This window comes from Balaenoptera physalus (genome assembly GCF_965194825.1).
Source record: "Balaenoptera physalus genome assembly, chromosome: 14".
Classification (NCBI taxonomy): domain Eukaryota; kingdom Metazoa; phylum Chordata; class Mammalia; order Artiodactyla; family Balaenopteridae; genus Balaenoptera; species Balaenoptera physalus.
In genome coordinates, this window is record NC_138893.1 from 57,346,901 (window position 1) to 57,364,970 (window position 18,070).

At 36.1% G+C, this 18,070-nt stretch overlaps 1 protein-coding gene across 5 annotated transcripts in view; it reads left to right on the forward strand.

Annotated features, from left to right (window-relative positions):
- IDE (insulin degrading enzyme) overlaps positions 1 to 18,070 on the forward strand; it is a 110,377-nt gene that overhangs the window by 49,223 nt on the left and 43,084 nt on the right. For 4 of the 5 annotated variants that reach the window (XM_082423654.1, XM_082423655.1, XM_082423658.1 and 1 more), the window contains 5 exons: positions 11,059 to 11,181; positions 15,684 to 15,796; positions 16,366 to 16,528; positions 17,244 to 17,336; positions 17,784 to 17,875. In XM_082423654.1, coding sequence (XP_082279780.1) covers positions 11,059 to 11,181; positions 15,684 to 15,796; positions 16,366 to 16,528; positions 17,244 to 17,336; positions 17,784 to 17,875 — 584 coding nt within the window. The remainder of the gene's footprint in view (positions 1 to 11,058; positions 11,182 to 15,683; positions 15,797 to 16,365; positions 16,529 to 17,243; positions 17,337 to 17,783; positions 17,876 to 18,070) is intronic. The other variant, XM_082423656.1, reaches the window with a different exon arrangement.

The following is an 18,070-nucleotide window of genomic DNA, read 5'->3' on the forward strand; positions in this document are numbered from 1 at the left end:
TATTTAAATGATACAAAAGTATTTTTTTTAAAAAGCAAAAACAAAAAGTTGCCCTTTTCTTCATCTACTCTTGCCATTACCACTTCACCAGATGTAATCATTGTTAAAGGTTGCTGTGATTTTAAAATACTGCTTTGGGGATTATGAAATAGCATAAAAATAATAGATTGTTTAGTGTACTTAAAATTTATGCTTATTACATAAGTTAATTTGGGGGACTTTAAAAAAAGACTATAAAGACAGCTTTCTTTCAGTTTGGATACCATTCTAATATATCTAGCAGCAGCCAGGGAATTAGCATAGCTTTATAGAAATAGGAATTTTTAAAAATTGTAATTAGAAGCAGTGATACTGTATTCTTTAGACTTATAATATTTGGCACCCTGTGACAGCATCATTGCTAAGGTGAATATTGTGGTCTCTAAAATGTCTATGTAATGATTATCTGAAAAGTGGCTTTCGTAGAGAACATCAGCATACATGGTATATCAAGAGGGACTGAGTTTTAAAAACCAAATTTCAAAATCACTACATCCAAATGAGTGTTGTCCTTTAAATAGTCCCTTTGGCAGGTTAGATACCTCCACCAACAATGCTGCTATTGTGCAGAACATGTTAGAGCTCCTCTTTGGGAGTTGCCTTCTTTTAAATAGTCTCACTGGTGATAAATCACAATCAGCATAATCAGGAAGCAGCCACAAATCTTCCAGAAATAAATCCAGTGAGTAAGGTGAGCAGTATTACCTCTGGTCACAAACAAGAAACAATCTTAAAATGTTCTAGAAGAAGGTTTCAGGAGTTATGGGCAAAGAAAAACATTGAATGGTCAGTTACGTGGAGGTGGAGTTTAAGAGCATATTTGTTTTTTAACCACTGACAAGGCTGGGCAGTTAGCAAAATATGAGGTAATATAAACAGCTAAGAGGTGAGTTAGCCAGACTCAGTACAAAAGTACAGAAAATGTGATATAAGTAATGCAAATACCAAGTTACCTACTGATTTTAGAAATATAAACTAACATTGAACTTTTTGGAGTAGAGGTTCTGTCGATTGTTAAGGTCACAGACAAGTTTGAAAGTATGATGAAAGCTGTATACCCTTACCTTAGAAATTACACACGTATAAAATTTTGCAAAAGTTATTCTTGCAGAAGAATCCTTGTCAGAAATTCATACTTAATTTACTTCTGTTATTTTTTAGTAACTTCAGATGTTTCTGTGAGTGTGGGCCATTTTGTCCATCAAGGGATTATGATTTATTGTTTTAACATTAATATTTAAAATATTAAAATATTATTTTAATAATATTATTATTATTTAATATTAGGAAAAGCTGGGTATTTTTAAATGAACAAAAACCAAGCATTGTGTTCTATATTTTTAAGAAAACCTTACAATAAAATGTTTGTCCTTAACGGTACTTTTTCTTTATACAACCCACAGTAAGAAGCATATTTTACTCAGAGCACATGTGTGCGTGTTTGTGTGAGCAACTGAAACAAAAGTTTTACCAAACAATATCTTTCTTATATTTTCAGATGTAGTCTGGTACCCTCTGTTATATTCTGTTTCTTTTAAAAAAAATTCTGGTCTGCCAATACATTAAATTTATTTCATCACAATCGAGTGGGTCCCAACCTACAGTTTAAGTAATTCAGAGTGAAAGGCAGTCATTTCAGTAGACCCAGGAAAAGCATTTGATAAAACTCCTTCATGAACAAAACAACAAAAAAGCACTCATTCATGAACAAAACAACAAAAAACTCTTGAGTTGATAACAACCTATGCCAGACATCATGATTAATTCTGAAGTTTCAAAGGGATTTCTGTTGAAAGGCAAAAACAAAACAAGAATACCCTCTAATCACTTTTTTGTTCAGTTGTGCCGTAGGTACTAGTCATTGCAGGAAGTTAAGGGAAAAAAACGTCATAAGTAAGAGGTTGAAAGGAAGCAAAAGAAAACTTTCCTTATTTCCATATGATATGATTACATAAAAAATTCAAGAACTCTTCAGATCAGTCATTAAAAATAAGATTATTCACCAGCGTTGCCAAAAGAAGAGAAACACTAACATTGCATTTTTGTATCAATAGTAATCAATTAGAAAAATGCTACAGGAAAAATTATTTCATTTACAATATAAAAATAGCTATAAGGTATTTAGAAGTAGCTCTAGCAGAAGAGCAAAAAATATATAATGGATATAAAAGAATGCCTGAGTAGGGCTTCCCTGGTGGTGCAGTGGTTAAGAATCTGCCTGCCAATGCAGGAGACACAGGTTTGAGCCCTCGTCCAGGAGCATCCCACATGCCGTGGAGCAACTAAGCCCGTGTGCCACAACTACTGAGCCTGCACTCTAGAGCCTGTGAGCCACAGCTACTGAGCCCACGTGCCACAACAACTGAAGCCTGCGCGCCTAGAGCCCGTGCTCCACAACAAGAGAAGCCACTGCAATGAGAAGCCCGCACGCCACAACGAAGAGTTACCCCCACTCACCACAAATAGAGAAAAGCCCACACACAACAACGAAGACCCAATGCAGCCAAAAATAAATAAATAAAATAAATTTTAAAAGAAGAGGTTGTGCATGTGAAGTGGTTAGCCAAAAGTCTGGCCATAAAGGTGCTCAGTAAATGATAGTAGCCTCCATAATAACAATGTAATAGAGGATCAGTAGCTGTGAAAGACAGCAAAACTTTGAAAAGGTCTTTGCCATGAAGTCGTGAGGGGCAGCCAGGGCTGCTTGAAGAGTCAGTGGGTTTGATGAACTGACTGTTGGGCAGTGTTATTAGAGAAGTGTTGTTCTCCTGTTCTCTTTTTAGGCTGAGCCAGTGGTTGGTGACCACATTCCCTTTGCCCCTTCATTTATCACTCACATATGCCTTTAGTTTTAGTTCCATAGTTCCTGATAAATTATATGTCTTTTCTCTGCCCTGTTGCCTTTACAAATTTTTTTCTCTGCGTCTCCATGGAATAAAAGCAGAAGCACTTGAATTTTTAAAAGTAGTTTGGAACAGGAAAGGGAAAACTTAGTTCTGGTTATTCTTTAGTGATCTGTTTCTCTAATCATAACCCCACAGACACTGTGGGAGCAACTGGGTTTAGTCAGCTGAGAAGGAAATAAAAGAAGGAAGTCAGGATGTGGGTGAGGGAAACAAAACAGGCACTCTTTGATAGAATGAAAGGCAAAGTGGGAGAGTGCCTGGAAATAGAGGGTGGAGCTGTATTCAGATATGGGTGATGTTTTTCTTTCTTAATTGTTAACTGGCAATTATGTTTTGTAGCACATACCACAGGATCATAAGAATCTGAATAGGGTGTTATAAGTGCGCTCAGATTATCTCTCTTTCTCTCTCAGTTGACAAGTAATTTTTTAAAGGTCCTCTACATGTAAAGTGCATTAGAAAATGCAAAGAAGTATAATCAGTGTCTTTGCACTCAAGATGTTTCTGGTTTAGTTGGAGAGCAAGTCAAACCCAGGATTTCACTGGAGTATAATCTCAGATTTGATTTTCCAGGAACATAATCTCTTCTCTCTTTTTTCCTCCTTGCTAATTTTTACTGAGTGCTGTACTAAGCACTTTGCCTGGATTATTTAACTCAGTTCTCACAATATCCCCAGTAGGTACGTGCTCTTATTATTTCTGTCTTATAGATGAGTGAACTAAGACTTCAGAGAAGGTAATTAAATTGCTTAGGGTCACTCAGCTTTTTGAATGCTGGAACCAGGTCTGGTGCTTTTAACTACTATTCTACCTGCTTTAGGTTTGCCTAGAATTAAATTCTCCAGGATCTCAGAGGAGACGCAAATAGAATTTTCCTGAAGGTTGGGTAGGATTTTCTTAAGTAGAGGAAGAGCCACTGAAGAAGAAAAGGAACAATATTTATTGTATGAGTATTAAGTGCCACACACTGGGTAGGTGTTTTACCTAATATGATTTCACTTAACTTTAACCACAATACTGAAATTTTCATCATCCCATTTGACAGATGCCAAAACTAATACTGACAGAATAATTAGACCAAAGTTTCATAGCCTTGTGGGGAATACAAGGAGGAGGGAGAAAGGGAGGGTGGTAGCAGAAGTGTCTGTGTAGGTTATGGGATTCAGTATCAGATCAGTCTGAACTCTTAAGCCTGTGTTCTTTGTGATAATGTTAGGTTGACCCCCAAAACCATGACAAGAAGCAAAGACCAAGGAGTGAGCCCTTGGCTGTTATTGGCCATGATAAAGGATGCTTTTGTAGGAAGGAGTAGGAAAATGGATTAGGACCAAAAAAAATATTGTGAAATATGAACCAGAAGGTAGTTGAACATCTCTTGACCCTGGGATGATGATAATGACACAAAAAATTAGACCCCAATAAAAGTTAATCATTTACTTTTTTCTCCCTTTCCTCCCTCCATCCCTTCCTCTTCTTAACTGAAGAATTTAAAATGTACGAAAGTAGACAAAATACTGTAATGAACCCTGTGTATACATCACTTTGCCCCTGGCCAGTCCTGTCTGATCTGCATTCCCAGTCAGCCCCTTGTATTATTTTGAAAAGATCCCAGACATCATATCATTTCACTCACGTATATTTCAATATATGTCTCTAAAGATAATGACTTTTAAAAACCAAGGTAAAAGTACCATTATCATTAATATCATCAACTATGCAGGTAGTGTTCAAATTTCTAGTTGTCTCATAAAAGTCATAATTTTTAAAGGTTTATCTGAATAAAGATCTACTTAAGTGTCAATTGTTAGTGATTAATGTGTCTTTTAAATTTTTAGTCTATAGGTTCATTCTTCATCTCTCTCCTCTGCTCCCTCCCTTTGACCCCCTGGAATTTATTTATTGAAGAATCAGGATATTTATTGTGTAGAACTTTTCATAGCCTAGCTTTTGCTGATTGCATTCCCAACAGTGTAGTTTAACATATTCCTCTGTCTTCTGTATTTCCACAAATTGGCAGTTGGATATAGAGGCTTGGTCAGATTCATTTTTGTCTTTTTTGTGGGAGGGCTTCATAGGTGGTGATGTGTTCTTTCATCAGGGGCGTATAATGTCTAGTTTTCTGTTTATGATGTTGCAGCCATCCTCAATGCGTCATCTCTCTAATTCTAATTCTGTTGTTTTTTTCTCGTATTGATTTGCTTGAATACTACTATAAACAGAAGATCTCTTTTTCTACTTTTGCCTACCCAGTGGTACAATTATTATAGGAAAGGCAAGACAAATGTTTGATTCATTCCCTTTATTTACCAGTTTTCAAAATATTGAGTTGGTTCCCTAGCATCCTTGAATGATGACTAATTTGTTTTTTTTAGTATCATGATAAACTCATAGATATAAAAATATTTGATATGTTTCAGCCCGCTTAGTCATGTATTATTCTCCAAATTTTCCCCTGGCTTTTGTTAGTATGTTTTTTTTTTTTTTCCTTGCTAGGAAATGTGTCTATGGAAAACTAGAAATTGACTGAAAACTGAAAACAAGTGTACAGGTGCTTTATTATGGCATTTAAGAGGCTTTCACTTCAAGTCCCCTTTTCTTTTGTAACTCACATCTTGTACTTACATGTACTTACCCAGCTGCAGGAGAATTGTCCTTCTTAATTTTTTAGGAAAATTTATGTATCTCCAAAGGCTTTGGTCTCTTCCAGGATTTTTAGAAGATTGCTATAGCAAGAAGAAAGAGCTTAAAAAGAAAAAAGAGGTTATAATAATTCCAAGTAACTAACTGTAGATATATTAACCTAACCTTCAGAATCTCGGATTTTCAGAGAACAATTAAGAGTTTCATGGTTATAACTATCAAATGACTTTTCCCTGAGAACCTTATGAGACATACAGTTGGAGCCAGCTTTGATTTCTAAAACACATTTCTAAAACTTCAAACTCAGTCCTTCCCACAGAGTATAAGAAATATTTGGCTGGCTTTAGAATTTTCCAGGAAAATACATTCTATTTACTTGAAAATCAGCACTCATATACATTAGTACTGAGTTTGTAAGCTTTTTTTAAAATAGAATTTATAGTTCTTATAATGAAAATATAAAATAAAATTTACTGAGCTTACAATTTACAAAACCATCTTCATATCCGTTATCACTTCCCGTAAACTTCACAGCAACCCAAGTTCCTATTAAGTAATTATTGTCTGACATATGCTATGCTGAGCCTTAACACAGATTATTCATTTAATCCTCATGGCAATCCTGTGAGGCTGGTTCTCTTATTATTCGTATTTACCAATAAGGAAACTGGGGCTTAGAGAAGTTAAGAAACTTGTCTCACAGCTAGTAAATGAAGGGGTCAGGGATTGACCCTTGCTTTTAACAATTGGGCATGTACCCATATTACCCCCATTTTACAGATAAAATAAATGACCCCTTGGAGATATTTGTAGACTTTTCCAAGGTTGCTTAATTAGTCAAGGATGGAGTCAGGATGGGAAACCCTGAATCTCCCAACTGCCAAGCCAGTGCTGTCTCCTGGCAGGCCCAGAGCGGAAGGTCCCAGTGGGTCAGCAATCCTGACATCCTCAAGCCTCTGCTGGAGCTCACTCTTACGGTGAGAGAGCCAGAAAGGTAGGATTCAAGATTTTTGTAGCAGCATTTTAATTTGATATAAATGACCCAGCTGAATTAGTGTTAAATTAGGACAGTATATGTCTAGAGACTGAACTGGTATTTGTTATCCCAGCCATATTCACATTGTTCTCCACATATGGATTCTTAGGTAGAGGAAAGTCATCTGGACCATTTACGGAGCTTTCTTCCCTACTTTGGTGGAACGGTTTCTGTGCTGTACTCAGAAGCCAGGAATCCCTCCTACAATTCAAATCGTAACAGAAGTAGATACTGTTTATTGCCTATTTTCTGCTGTACTTCAAGTATTATATTAAATTCTGTAACATTTTTACAGATTTATTATTTGTCATAAAAGAGATCAGTATAAAAGCATTTGCCAGATCATTCTTTACACACTACTTAAAGAAACAGAACCTTACTAATACAGTTTGAGCATCTGTTGTACACTTCTCCAATTGCATTTTTCTCCCTGCTCCCGAGAGATAACCACTATCTTAAGTTTAGTGATTGTCACTCCCATGCTTTTTTTTTATAAAACATTGCTGTCATGCATTTATTCCTAAGCAATATGTTGTATAGTTCTTTTAGTTTTATAAAAATGATATTTTATTGTGAGTAATCTCTACCACTTGTATTTTTTCATTCAGTGGTATATTTGTAAGGATTATCCATATTAGAGAGTGTGCCTCTGATAAGTTTTTTAAATATATTAATTAATTAATTAATTAATTAATTAATTAATTTATGGCTGCGTTGGGTCTTCGTTGCTGCACGCAGGCTTTCTTTAGTTGTGTCGAGCGGAGGCTACTCTTCGTTGTGGTGTGTAGGCTTCTCATTGAGGTGTCTTCTCATTGCGGAGCACAGGCTCCAGGCATGTGGGCTTCAGTAGTTGTGGCATGCGGGCTCAGTAGTTGTGGCATGCAGGCTCAGTAGTGGTGGCTCACGGGCTTAGTTGCTCCGTGGCATGTGGGATCTTCCCGGACCAGGGCTCGAACCCGTGTCCCCTGCATTGGCAGGTGGATTCTTAACCACTGCGCCACCAGGGAAGCCCCCTCTGATAAGTTTTTTATTTTTATTTTTGGCTGCTATCTGAAAAATTTATAAAATGCATATACTATTCTTTATCCATTTTCCTGTTGATGAAACATTGCTGCTATAAGCATTCTTATACATGTTTCCTTGTACACAGTTCTCTAGGGTTCTGGGAGTGGAATTCTGGGAGTGGAATTACTGTATATTAGGATATGTACATCTTTTAGATTAAACAGATATTGCCAAGTTGTTTCCTATAGTGGTTGATCCAGTTTGCACTCCCTCATGCAGCGTCTGAGTTCTCATTTCACCATCACCACAACACTTGGTGTCATCAGACTTTCTATTCTATTTATTGGTTGTTAAATATTAGTCTTATGCTTTTTTACATCTTTTTTCTTTTTTTAATTTGGTATTATATAAGTCTACCAATGTCAGGACAGCAGATTGAGCTTAAGAGAAGTAGGGTGACTTGTTCAAGGTCATGCAGCCAGAAGACATTTGACCCTGGATTTGATGATATCTCTGCCAACACCAAAGCCAGTGCTTGTTCCTCTGCACCTCCCTACCTGGGGATGATGGCACTGATAGTAGCAGAGTCTACTCAGTAATTTAAGGACTAATTATGGAATTCTGTGCATTATGTCCTGCTTTTCCTGCCATTTCCTCAACTAACTTTCTTGAGAACTTCCACTATAGCTAGCCTTCTTGTTTTTAAAAAACTTTTTTAAAAAAATTGTTATAAAAGGGCTAATAAACTTAATAACAAGCCTGACTCTCTGGCCCATTTTTACCTAATATTCATGTTTTTCTGTCAGTGTATTAAGAGCTGACTATCCTGACCCCAAGAGAGTAATAGTGGAGAACTTTTTCCTCTTTCTGATTCAGGAGCTTCTAAGGATACAGCACTGCCATTCTGGGCTGTGTTCCCAAACAGACCACAGTTTCCTTGTGTCATCATATATTAGAAAGCCTAAAAGCATCTAGGTAGCAAATAAATGAATATGTAGATTCACAGAATGGCATCTATTTGTGGCTAAAAGCCACTTTTCAGAACAAACGTGATTGGACCTCTGTTTAGAAGTTTGGCCAGAGATACAGAATCACTAGATTTTTGTACCTTAGGTAGGTCAGGTTGCTGTTGACAGAGTGGCTCCTTTGGCTCGTTTTACTTTTAACTTTTTGTTGAAATATAATAAATGTACTGAAAAGTGTGTGTCTCTGATAAATTGTTGTTGTTGTTTTTACTCTGCTGCTATTTGAAGAATCAGATGAATGAATATACTGCTATTATTTATGTACAACTCACTGAATTTTCAAAACCTCAGTACACCATGGACCCAGCACCCAGTCAAGAAGCAGATTACCAGCAGGATAACCTCTGTTCTGACTTTTCATGACTCAGATTAGTTTAGCCTGTTTTTATGCTTTATATAAATGAAATGATGCAGTGTATACTCTTCTGTGTCTGTCTGGCTTCTCTTGTTCAACCTTAAAGTTGTGAAATTCCTCCATGCTGTTGCATATGAACAGTGGATTCTTCGTTTTTTTTGTGGTATACTATTCTGTTGTGGTCCTCTGGATCTTTTCACTCTAGCATTGTCAGTATTTTGCCAGTGATACATGTCTTAGTGTATTTGGGGTATGTTCTTGCTTTATCTCTGTGTTTTTAAATGAACCTAAAGATAAAGGGTAAGGATTAGAATGGTAAGATATTCAGGTACATTAAAATCAAAGCAGAATGAGCTATAACTAGTCAAACTGAAAGAATTTTAAGTTCTAGATGGAGGCCGTGATCTTGGTTTTTGTATACTCTGATTTGAGATTTTTTTTTAACCAGAACATTGACCAGATTGTGAATAGGCATATCACACTTAGACTGAAAATCTGATTTCTATCTAACACTATCACATTTATAGTCTGTTGAAATAAAACGTAATTTCTCCAAACTTGGGTGTCCCAGCGTGTGGATCTTGGTGCATATATTGTGGGACTCTGAGCTTGGCAGTATAAATGAGTAAGGAAGCTCTAAGGACTAGTCTCTCTGGAACTGAGGCTTTTATAACCTTCATTTAGTAGAAAAGGGAGGTACCATCAATATTCAAGCTTTACCTTAATATGAGAGAACTTCAAACCATTACCCAACAAAAAGCTTTTTTTTTTTCTTTTCCTTTTTTTTTTCTGAGGAGTTAGGACCCTGGGTACTTTTTAGATCGCCTGGATTCCTCAGGTAGAATGAGGGAGTATTTTAGGACCCCTAGCAGAGCAGATCTGGAGTTGAACTGGATCTTTAGTGAAACTGAGAAGACTGATAAAGAACCTGGAGACTTGATTAGCAGGCTATGCTAGTGAATATGAGTACATTTGATTGCTTTCTGACTAGAGAAAGGTTAACGAGTACTTGCTGGGCTGTTTCTTGCACACTCCACTAGATCTGTTGATTGAAGCATTCTGGGGCCTGAATCTTGGCTCAGAATCTTCAGCTCTACGTGGCTAAAGACTGGGTCTGAGAACGCCATCTGATGGCTCTCTCTAGATACCCAGTTTAGTGAAGGGCACTCTCCCAGTGCCAGTTCATCAGCCATTATAATAACCCAAGGGGAAAAAACACATCAAGAATATGTTCTGCCATAGTTTCATCTATGCAGGTGAAAAAGAGTAGCCCATTTAATAGTATAAGCAGGAACAATAATAAAAGTTATTATACTAGATCTTAGGGTATTTCTAGTCAAGATGCCATTTTTAGAAAGATACCAATCATTGAAATTCCACCTCCCAGCCTTTAAATGGCAAGATCTTTATTAGAAATGTACTACTTAGAGAGTTTGACTATTTGCTTTTGACATGCGTATTTTATCCTAATTGAATTAGTTATTAAATTTCATAAGAGATCTCATAGTGGTACGCTGTGTACATCGCTTGAGACTTACAAAAATAGCATTGCATCCTATTTTTACCAGTGCAGGTCAAATTCATGAGAATTCACATCACAAATTTAATGCTTCAGCCAAGAATAGTACATTTCTTTCCACAAGTAACTTGGCAAGTTCCAAAAAGATCCCTCAGTGACTATGTTCAATTAATTACGGAGCACCTAGGGAATTGGAAGTTAAAGTAAGTGTGAATGGAGGCCATGTGGATCTCATTTTGTCTTATAAGTGCTCATAATACCTACTATCTCTTAGGAATTTTAAGAAGTATAATTTTTTTTATAAGGTACTTTAAGCTCTTGAGGGAAGACTCTCTATAGATTAAAATGTTACTAGTTTGTACTATACTATCCTGTTTATCCAGGTTATGGTCAAACATATTTGACTAATCATTATATGTGTTTGTTTGGACTCTATTTTTTAGGTTTACCTTATAACAATGTCAGTAATAATTATAAGACTTTAAAATTCGCATATTTTGCTTTTTCTTAGAAATGTTTTTCCTTCCTTTCAGGTAACAAATATACTCTCGAGACTAGACCAAACCAAGAAGGCATTGATGTAAGACAAGAGCTACTGAAATTCCATTCTACTTATTATTCATCCAACTTAATGGCTATTTGTGTTTTAGGTCGAGGTAAGAATCGTTAAAATTTTTTCATGGTGTTGGATAATCTTAGTTTTCCACTTTGGCTTTTTCAAAGTATTGGAAGAAGGATATAAGACACTTCCTTTTATCTGTTCAGAGGCTTTTGAAAATGATCTTGTTGGAGAATATGTGGAGGGGAATTTTGTTTTTAACTCACTGTGTTCTAAAAAGAAGCTTAGGTGATTTTAAATGGAGACCTGAAGAAAATATAAATTAATAGCAAGGAAAGGAAGTATAAAGGATAAGATTGAGAGATTTGACCTTATAAAATTCAAAAAAAACTAAAAAAAATTAAAAGACAGATGATTATAAACTAGGAAAACGATTAGAAAGCAACAAAGTTTGATATTGTTTCCCCTATTAAATTACCATAATTTTGATTTGGGTTTTGTTTTAACTAATACCCATTATGAGGAGAGGTGCTCTTTTGTATTTGTGGTGTATACAATTTATGCAATTCCTCCACACTTTCTGGAGGACAGTTTAACAAGATGCATCACCCTATAAAGTACATTTTTACTTCTAGAAGTGCAGTCTAAGGAAATAATCAGAGTTGTTCAAACAGGTGATGTACGAGGATGTTTCAGTATAGTATTTATTAGTGAAAAGTTAGATGCAAGCTAAATGTTCATTAACAGAAGATTGGTTAAATAGTGATGTTATAGGTATATAATAGAGCATCTTATAGAAAATAGCATCCCTTCTCCCACTTCCTCTCCTCTCACCTGCTTTATTTTTCTTTAAAACATTTATCACCACCTGAAATATTAAATATTCTTTATTGTTGTTGCCTGCTATACCAGAATGTAAGTTACTTGAGAATAGAAACTGTTTGTTCACTGCTTTGTCTGGGTTAGTGCTTGACACATCATAAGTATTCAGTAAGTAAATATTGAATGAATAAATAGTTTCATGACAGTGTTTTCATAACTTGGGAAAATATTCTTATTGTATTAAATAGAAAACAAAAGCACTCTATAAAAGCACTGTGTGCTATCTGATCCCATTTGGGGATTTCTAAAAAATTCTAATAGACATAAATGGGAGACATAAGACAAAGTAGAAAAACATACCAGAAATTTAATAATGTGGTATAGTAGTTAAGAACTCATGCTCTAGAGTCTGAGAGCTTGGGTTTGAATTCCTAATACACCACCTACTCAGTATATAGTGGCTATGAGCTAACAAAGTTACTTCAGTTCTCTGCACTTCAGTTTTTGCATTTGTAAAATGGAGGTGGTACCTCATACCTGTTGTGAGGTTTAATAGAGATAATGCAGAAAAAGTGCATAGTGCCTGGCAACACAGTAAAATGCTCCATAAATGGTAGCTACTTTCAGCATTCCATAATCATGAGCTTATGGGCGACTTTTGTTTTCTTCTTTTGTTTTTGGTTTTGTTTTTTTGCTTTTGTTTTTCAAAGTATTCTGCTATTGACAAATGTTACTTTTGTGGGTAGAAAATAAACAACTATATATATTTTAACTTGGTAATAGGAACAAGGATATAAAATGGATCCAAGGAGTAAGGCTAGTAAAAAATGTATATTATAATCCTGTGTGCTTTCTAAAGGTAGGTAGATCTACAGAGTGTTAAAAAATATCACTTGGTATTTAGAGCCTAGTCCTGGGAGTAGGTTTCTAAGCTGTATTTTTGTCCATGTCATCTTGAGGTAAAACACATGATTTCATTACGCACTTATTAGGCAAGTAATAATGACAACAGATGACGCATACCTAAGCCCTGCCCTCAGTGTTCTTGGTTTAGTGGAAATGACAGAATAAGCATCTGAAAGAGACAAAGAGTTTCTTTGTTGCAGTTCCCTCTCCCAGTGTGACTGACCTCCTGTGCTCAGCTCAGTGGATTTGATGTCATGTCTGGGAGAAGTGTCCTTACAGTACAGTGGTGTGTGGAGGAAACAGGATCTCTTAAAGGATTAATAGATAATCCGCTCCTTGTTCTAGGAGGAGGGGAGAGGAAGAGTAACCATGTGGAAGGATCTCTGTCACAAAGGAACAAAAAAGTTTTTCTCTCTTCTCCCACGGGGTCCTCCCTCTAGTTGTGGCAGCACCAATTACCTGGACACTTGACAAATAGGTAACCGTCAAGTAGAGACCCTAGGATTGCCAAGTCCTGGTAATGTAAAGATGAATGGGACTCAGTTCCCTGATCTCTGGTAGCTCACAGTGAAGACAGATGGTGCATTATTGTACAGCTGCCTTACCTTTAAAAAGCTACATGGTGAATTTGTGCTTCTAAAAGGAAAGGCATTCCCTAGTAGAACCTTGCTCTAAAGGGCCTCGCTGTCGTCAGCACTTCAGGGTGACAAATCATTGTTGACTGCCCATCTTGTTTCCAGTTACGTGTCCCATCTGTGTGTCTCTTTATGTCTTTATGTCAGGTGTCTCTGACATCTCTTGCTCCAAATACACCCGATTCATTCCTGAGTTCACTTGTCATATAACAAACAGCCACGGGTTGGCCTTTTATTTGGCTCTGGACATTTTAGGGTCCTTCATACATGTCAAAAGAATCAAAGTAAAAATACATATGTTTTATAAATAAAGTGCACATGCCCACATTCATCGGCCTAAAAGAGAACTTCATACTATCTATAGGCAATTCTCATATAGTGAGTAAGTGCTTTTTAGAGAGTTCATGGAAAAGTTCAAAATGGGTCCTAGAATATCAAGGGAAATTTCTTATTCGATTCAAATGCTTCCTGACAGTGACAAGTAATGAATGTTTATACCATTTATAAATAACCTGTTTTTGAGGAGGCAGAATCAAGGTGAGTGGTTATCTTCTTTATAAAAAGATAACCTTTTCCACTTTTTTCTTTTTGGAGTAATAGTAATATGTGTGCACAGAAAAAAATTTATCCCATACAGAAAGATATAAAATGGAAATCACGTTCTTCTTCCTTATCCCACCTTATGACCACTATGCCCTCTCCTCAAAGATAGTCACTTTATATCATTTTTTGTTATACTTGCAAAAGTAGAATTTTGTTAATATACTTGGATTTATGTGTGTCTGTTAAGAAATTAAATGAGATTATACTACATGGCACTGAAGTCTGTGGTTTTCACTTAATAGAGCTTTGAGATATTTTCATATCAGCACATACAGACCTCTCCCTCATTAATGGCTACATAATATTCCAATATACAGACTTTTTGTAACATGCACACGTTGATAGATGTTTAGGTCATTTCCAGTTTTTATTGTTGTTATAAATGGTGTTGCAGTGAACATCTCATACTTTTGCAAATACAACTCTCTATTAAAAATATAGATAGATGATAACATAGAAGAACTTCACATAAGTGGCTATATAATCTTATCAACAATTACAAATCTTTGCATGAGTTTGACACAGTATGGTACAGAATCATATAGTGTTAGACCTTGAAGAGACTTGTGATCATCCTACCCAGCTTTCATGTTTTATAGAACCTGGAGTGGTTAAACAGTTTGTCCAAATAGTCTCTTGACATAATTGGTTGGTGAAGTTGGGGTTAGAATTGAAGACCCAGGATTCTTCTCACCATTTTATACTATTCCCCAACAAAATCAATTACTTACAAACTCTAATATTTGACTTTTAGCAATGGGTTTAGACTGTGTCTATTTATAAAGTTAATGTTAAAATCTGTCAGTGGTTTCGTATGTGCCTTTTGGGAATCGTAGATAAAATAGTTTCCAAATGCCACTCATTATTCTATTATTGTTTCCAATATTTGTTTGAAATTTATTACAAGATAATATTTGTAAAACAGTTTTTTAAACTATAAAGAGACAGATATGTGTGAGGTATAATCAATATCAATACTGCATAGCTTCAGAAGTTATATAGGCACTGGTGGGATTTTACTGAACGCTTCAACTTTATCAGATGGAGTTTTTAAAAAATTCCTAGGTTTTCCTTTTAATAGTCCTGAGATTTTTCAGGCAATCGTAAGGTGTTTTCTTTCCCCCCCCAGCTTTACTGAGATATAATTAAAATATAACATCGTATAAATTTAAGGTATACAGGGACTTCCCTGGTGGCGCAGTGGTTAAGAATCCGCCTGCCAATGCAGGGGACACGGGTTCGATCCCTGCTCCGGGAAGATCCCACATGCCGCGGAGCAGCTAAGCCCATGCACCACAACTACTGAGCCTGCGCTCTACAGCCTGCAAGCCACAACTACTGAGCCCGTGTGCCACAACTGCTGAAGCCCGAACACCTAGAGCCCATGCTCCGCAACAAAGAGAAGCCACCGCAATGAAGAGTAGCCCCCGCTCGCCTCAAGTAGAGAAAGCCCGTGTGCAGTAATGAAGACCCAGCGCAGCCAAAAATAAATAAATTTATTAAAAAAAAAAAAACTTAAGGTGTACAACATAGTGATTTTATATATGTGTATATAATCCTAAGATTTTTAAATACTACCCATCATGTGTTATGATTAGTTTAAGTTCTGTTTCCATTGTCTGTTTTCTTGTAGAATCTTTAGATGACTTGACTGATCTGGTGGTGAAGTTATTTTCTGAAGTGGAGAACAAAAATGTCCCATTGCCAGAATTTCCTGAACATCCTTTCCAAGAAGAACATCTTAAAGTAAGTGCATGTATTTCTAGTATTTTTTTCTTTTTTAGATTTATGGACATAATATATGCCTGGTTTACCAAAGAGTACATGAACATTTTTGGAGGTTCCATTATTTATATAGTTTTTAATATTTGTCTGGTTTATATTAAAATCAAATCAAATCAATTTCACATTTATTAGGGACGTGTATGACCAAAAAGATAACAATATGTTCTGATCTTTGCATGTTAAAAGTAGTTTTGGTAGCTATAACCTTGGCAGACTGTAGAAGCTGTTATCCAGTGCCAGAAGGCAGGTATCCAAAAGTATTGAGCTGCATGGTCAAGGGGACCAAACATGGACTGCATACCAACTGTAATGAAATCCCACTAAGAAAGAGCCCAGGTCGTTTATTTCAGTGTGGTCAGTATGGTTTTCTCTGGCAGTTGATTCTCTCCTGAATTTGGGATTTTTCCATGAAAATCGGTATTCTTTTTTTTTTTGAAAATCACTGTTCTTCATAGTTTGTAAGTATTTTATTCAGTAGGAGTTGTACATAGCTAACCTTTTGTGATTTGTTTGTTTTATTTTTTCCCCAGCAACTTTACAAAATAGTACCCATTAAGGACATTAGGAATCTTTACGTGACATTTCCCATACCTGACCTTCAGAAATACTACAAATCAAATCCTGGTCATTATCTTGGTCATCTCATTGGGCATGAAGGTCCTGGGAGTCTGTTATCAGAACTTAAATCAAAGGGTGAGTCTCTTGGACACCAGCTTCTGAGGGTAGTACCCCACCTCCACCATATTTTTTTACTCTGACTCTCATTTCTCCTAAATATTTTCCTGTGAAGGAACATTTTCAGATGATACCGTTTAGGGTTGATGAGAGTGAGGTGTTGGTTGTTGTACACTTGTTTTTTGCTTTGGGGTTTTTGTTTTTGTCTTTTTCCATAATTTGTTTTATCCTTCAGTATTGAGCTGTGAAGTTTACATATTTCAAAAGGTATTATAGTGCATGTTTTAAATAATAGAGGTTAAAAAAAGTAAAAGCTCACATTGGGTATTCTTTACCATCTCTATGAAATGTGCTGAAATATTTATTTGCCTGCTCTTATCCATCAAACCAAAGGGTATACTAGGATCAGTCAATAGATTTCCAAGGTTCCTCTCCACTCAGACTCATTTTATATAACACTTAAGCACAGTCATCTACTCTTGATTTCTTGATTTGGGAAATGATTTGAAGCGTCCCAAGGAAAGCTCCCAAACTAAAAAAATCATTTGAATCTTTTGCAGTGTCTGAACTGCTTTTCAGTGCTTTTCTGAACTGATTTTTTTCCCAATCTTTTCTGCAAGAGGGCCAATCTATGTGTTCCATTGGGAACATACAGAATGAATTTTTTAAAAAAATTCCTTGTCTTAAAAGAAGACACGCATGCAATCATGTTGATTTCCTTTGAATGTTACAGGCTGGGTAAATACTCTTGTTGGTGGGCAAAAGGAAGGAGCCCGAGGTTTTATGTTTTTTATCATTAATGTGGACTTGACTGAGGAAGGATTATGTAAGTATTGACCTTTTTGTTTTTGAATGAAAATTGATTTCTTATGATTTACTTTTATTAACCTATGCTGTGGATCTGTTTTTTGCTGTAAAGCTATAAACACTTTAATTCATACCATTTTATCCGTTGTATTTTTCATGTGTAACTTCATTTCATGGATGATTTTCCCTCCTTAACAACTGATCATTATGTGGCACTTGTAAAATGTGTACTTGACTTTTTATTTGCTCATTTACTACCCCAAAGCCCCTTCAGTCACATATACCAAATCCTGGAGGGCCATGTATGTGGGACCCTAAAACCAGTCTCAGGGAGATGAGAACTCCCATCTCTAAGAGGGACCGTCTTCTACTTGAAGTCAGGGACCTGACTTTACCTTAGGAGTGAGCTCATTGCTTTGAAGGATTCGAGGACTGAATGGTTTTTAAGTGTGCCCCTTTTTTCCAGTACATGTTGAAGATATAATTTTGCACATGTTTCAATACATTCAGAAGTTACGTGCGGAAGGACCTCAAGAATGGGTTTTCCAAGAGTGCAAGGTACTTTAGTTTCACCAAAATTTTTCTTAAGGAAATTTTTCAAGAAACAAATATATGTGAATTAATTTAAATATAAGGAAGAGGAAAGAAATCAGATTGCTTTTCTATCCCTCAGAAGAAAGTCAGCAGTTTCTTGAGGTTTTATCTATCAGGGCTTACTCTATTCTCTGCCGGCCTGAAGTTGCATGAGCTGTG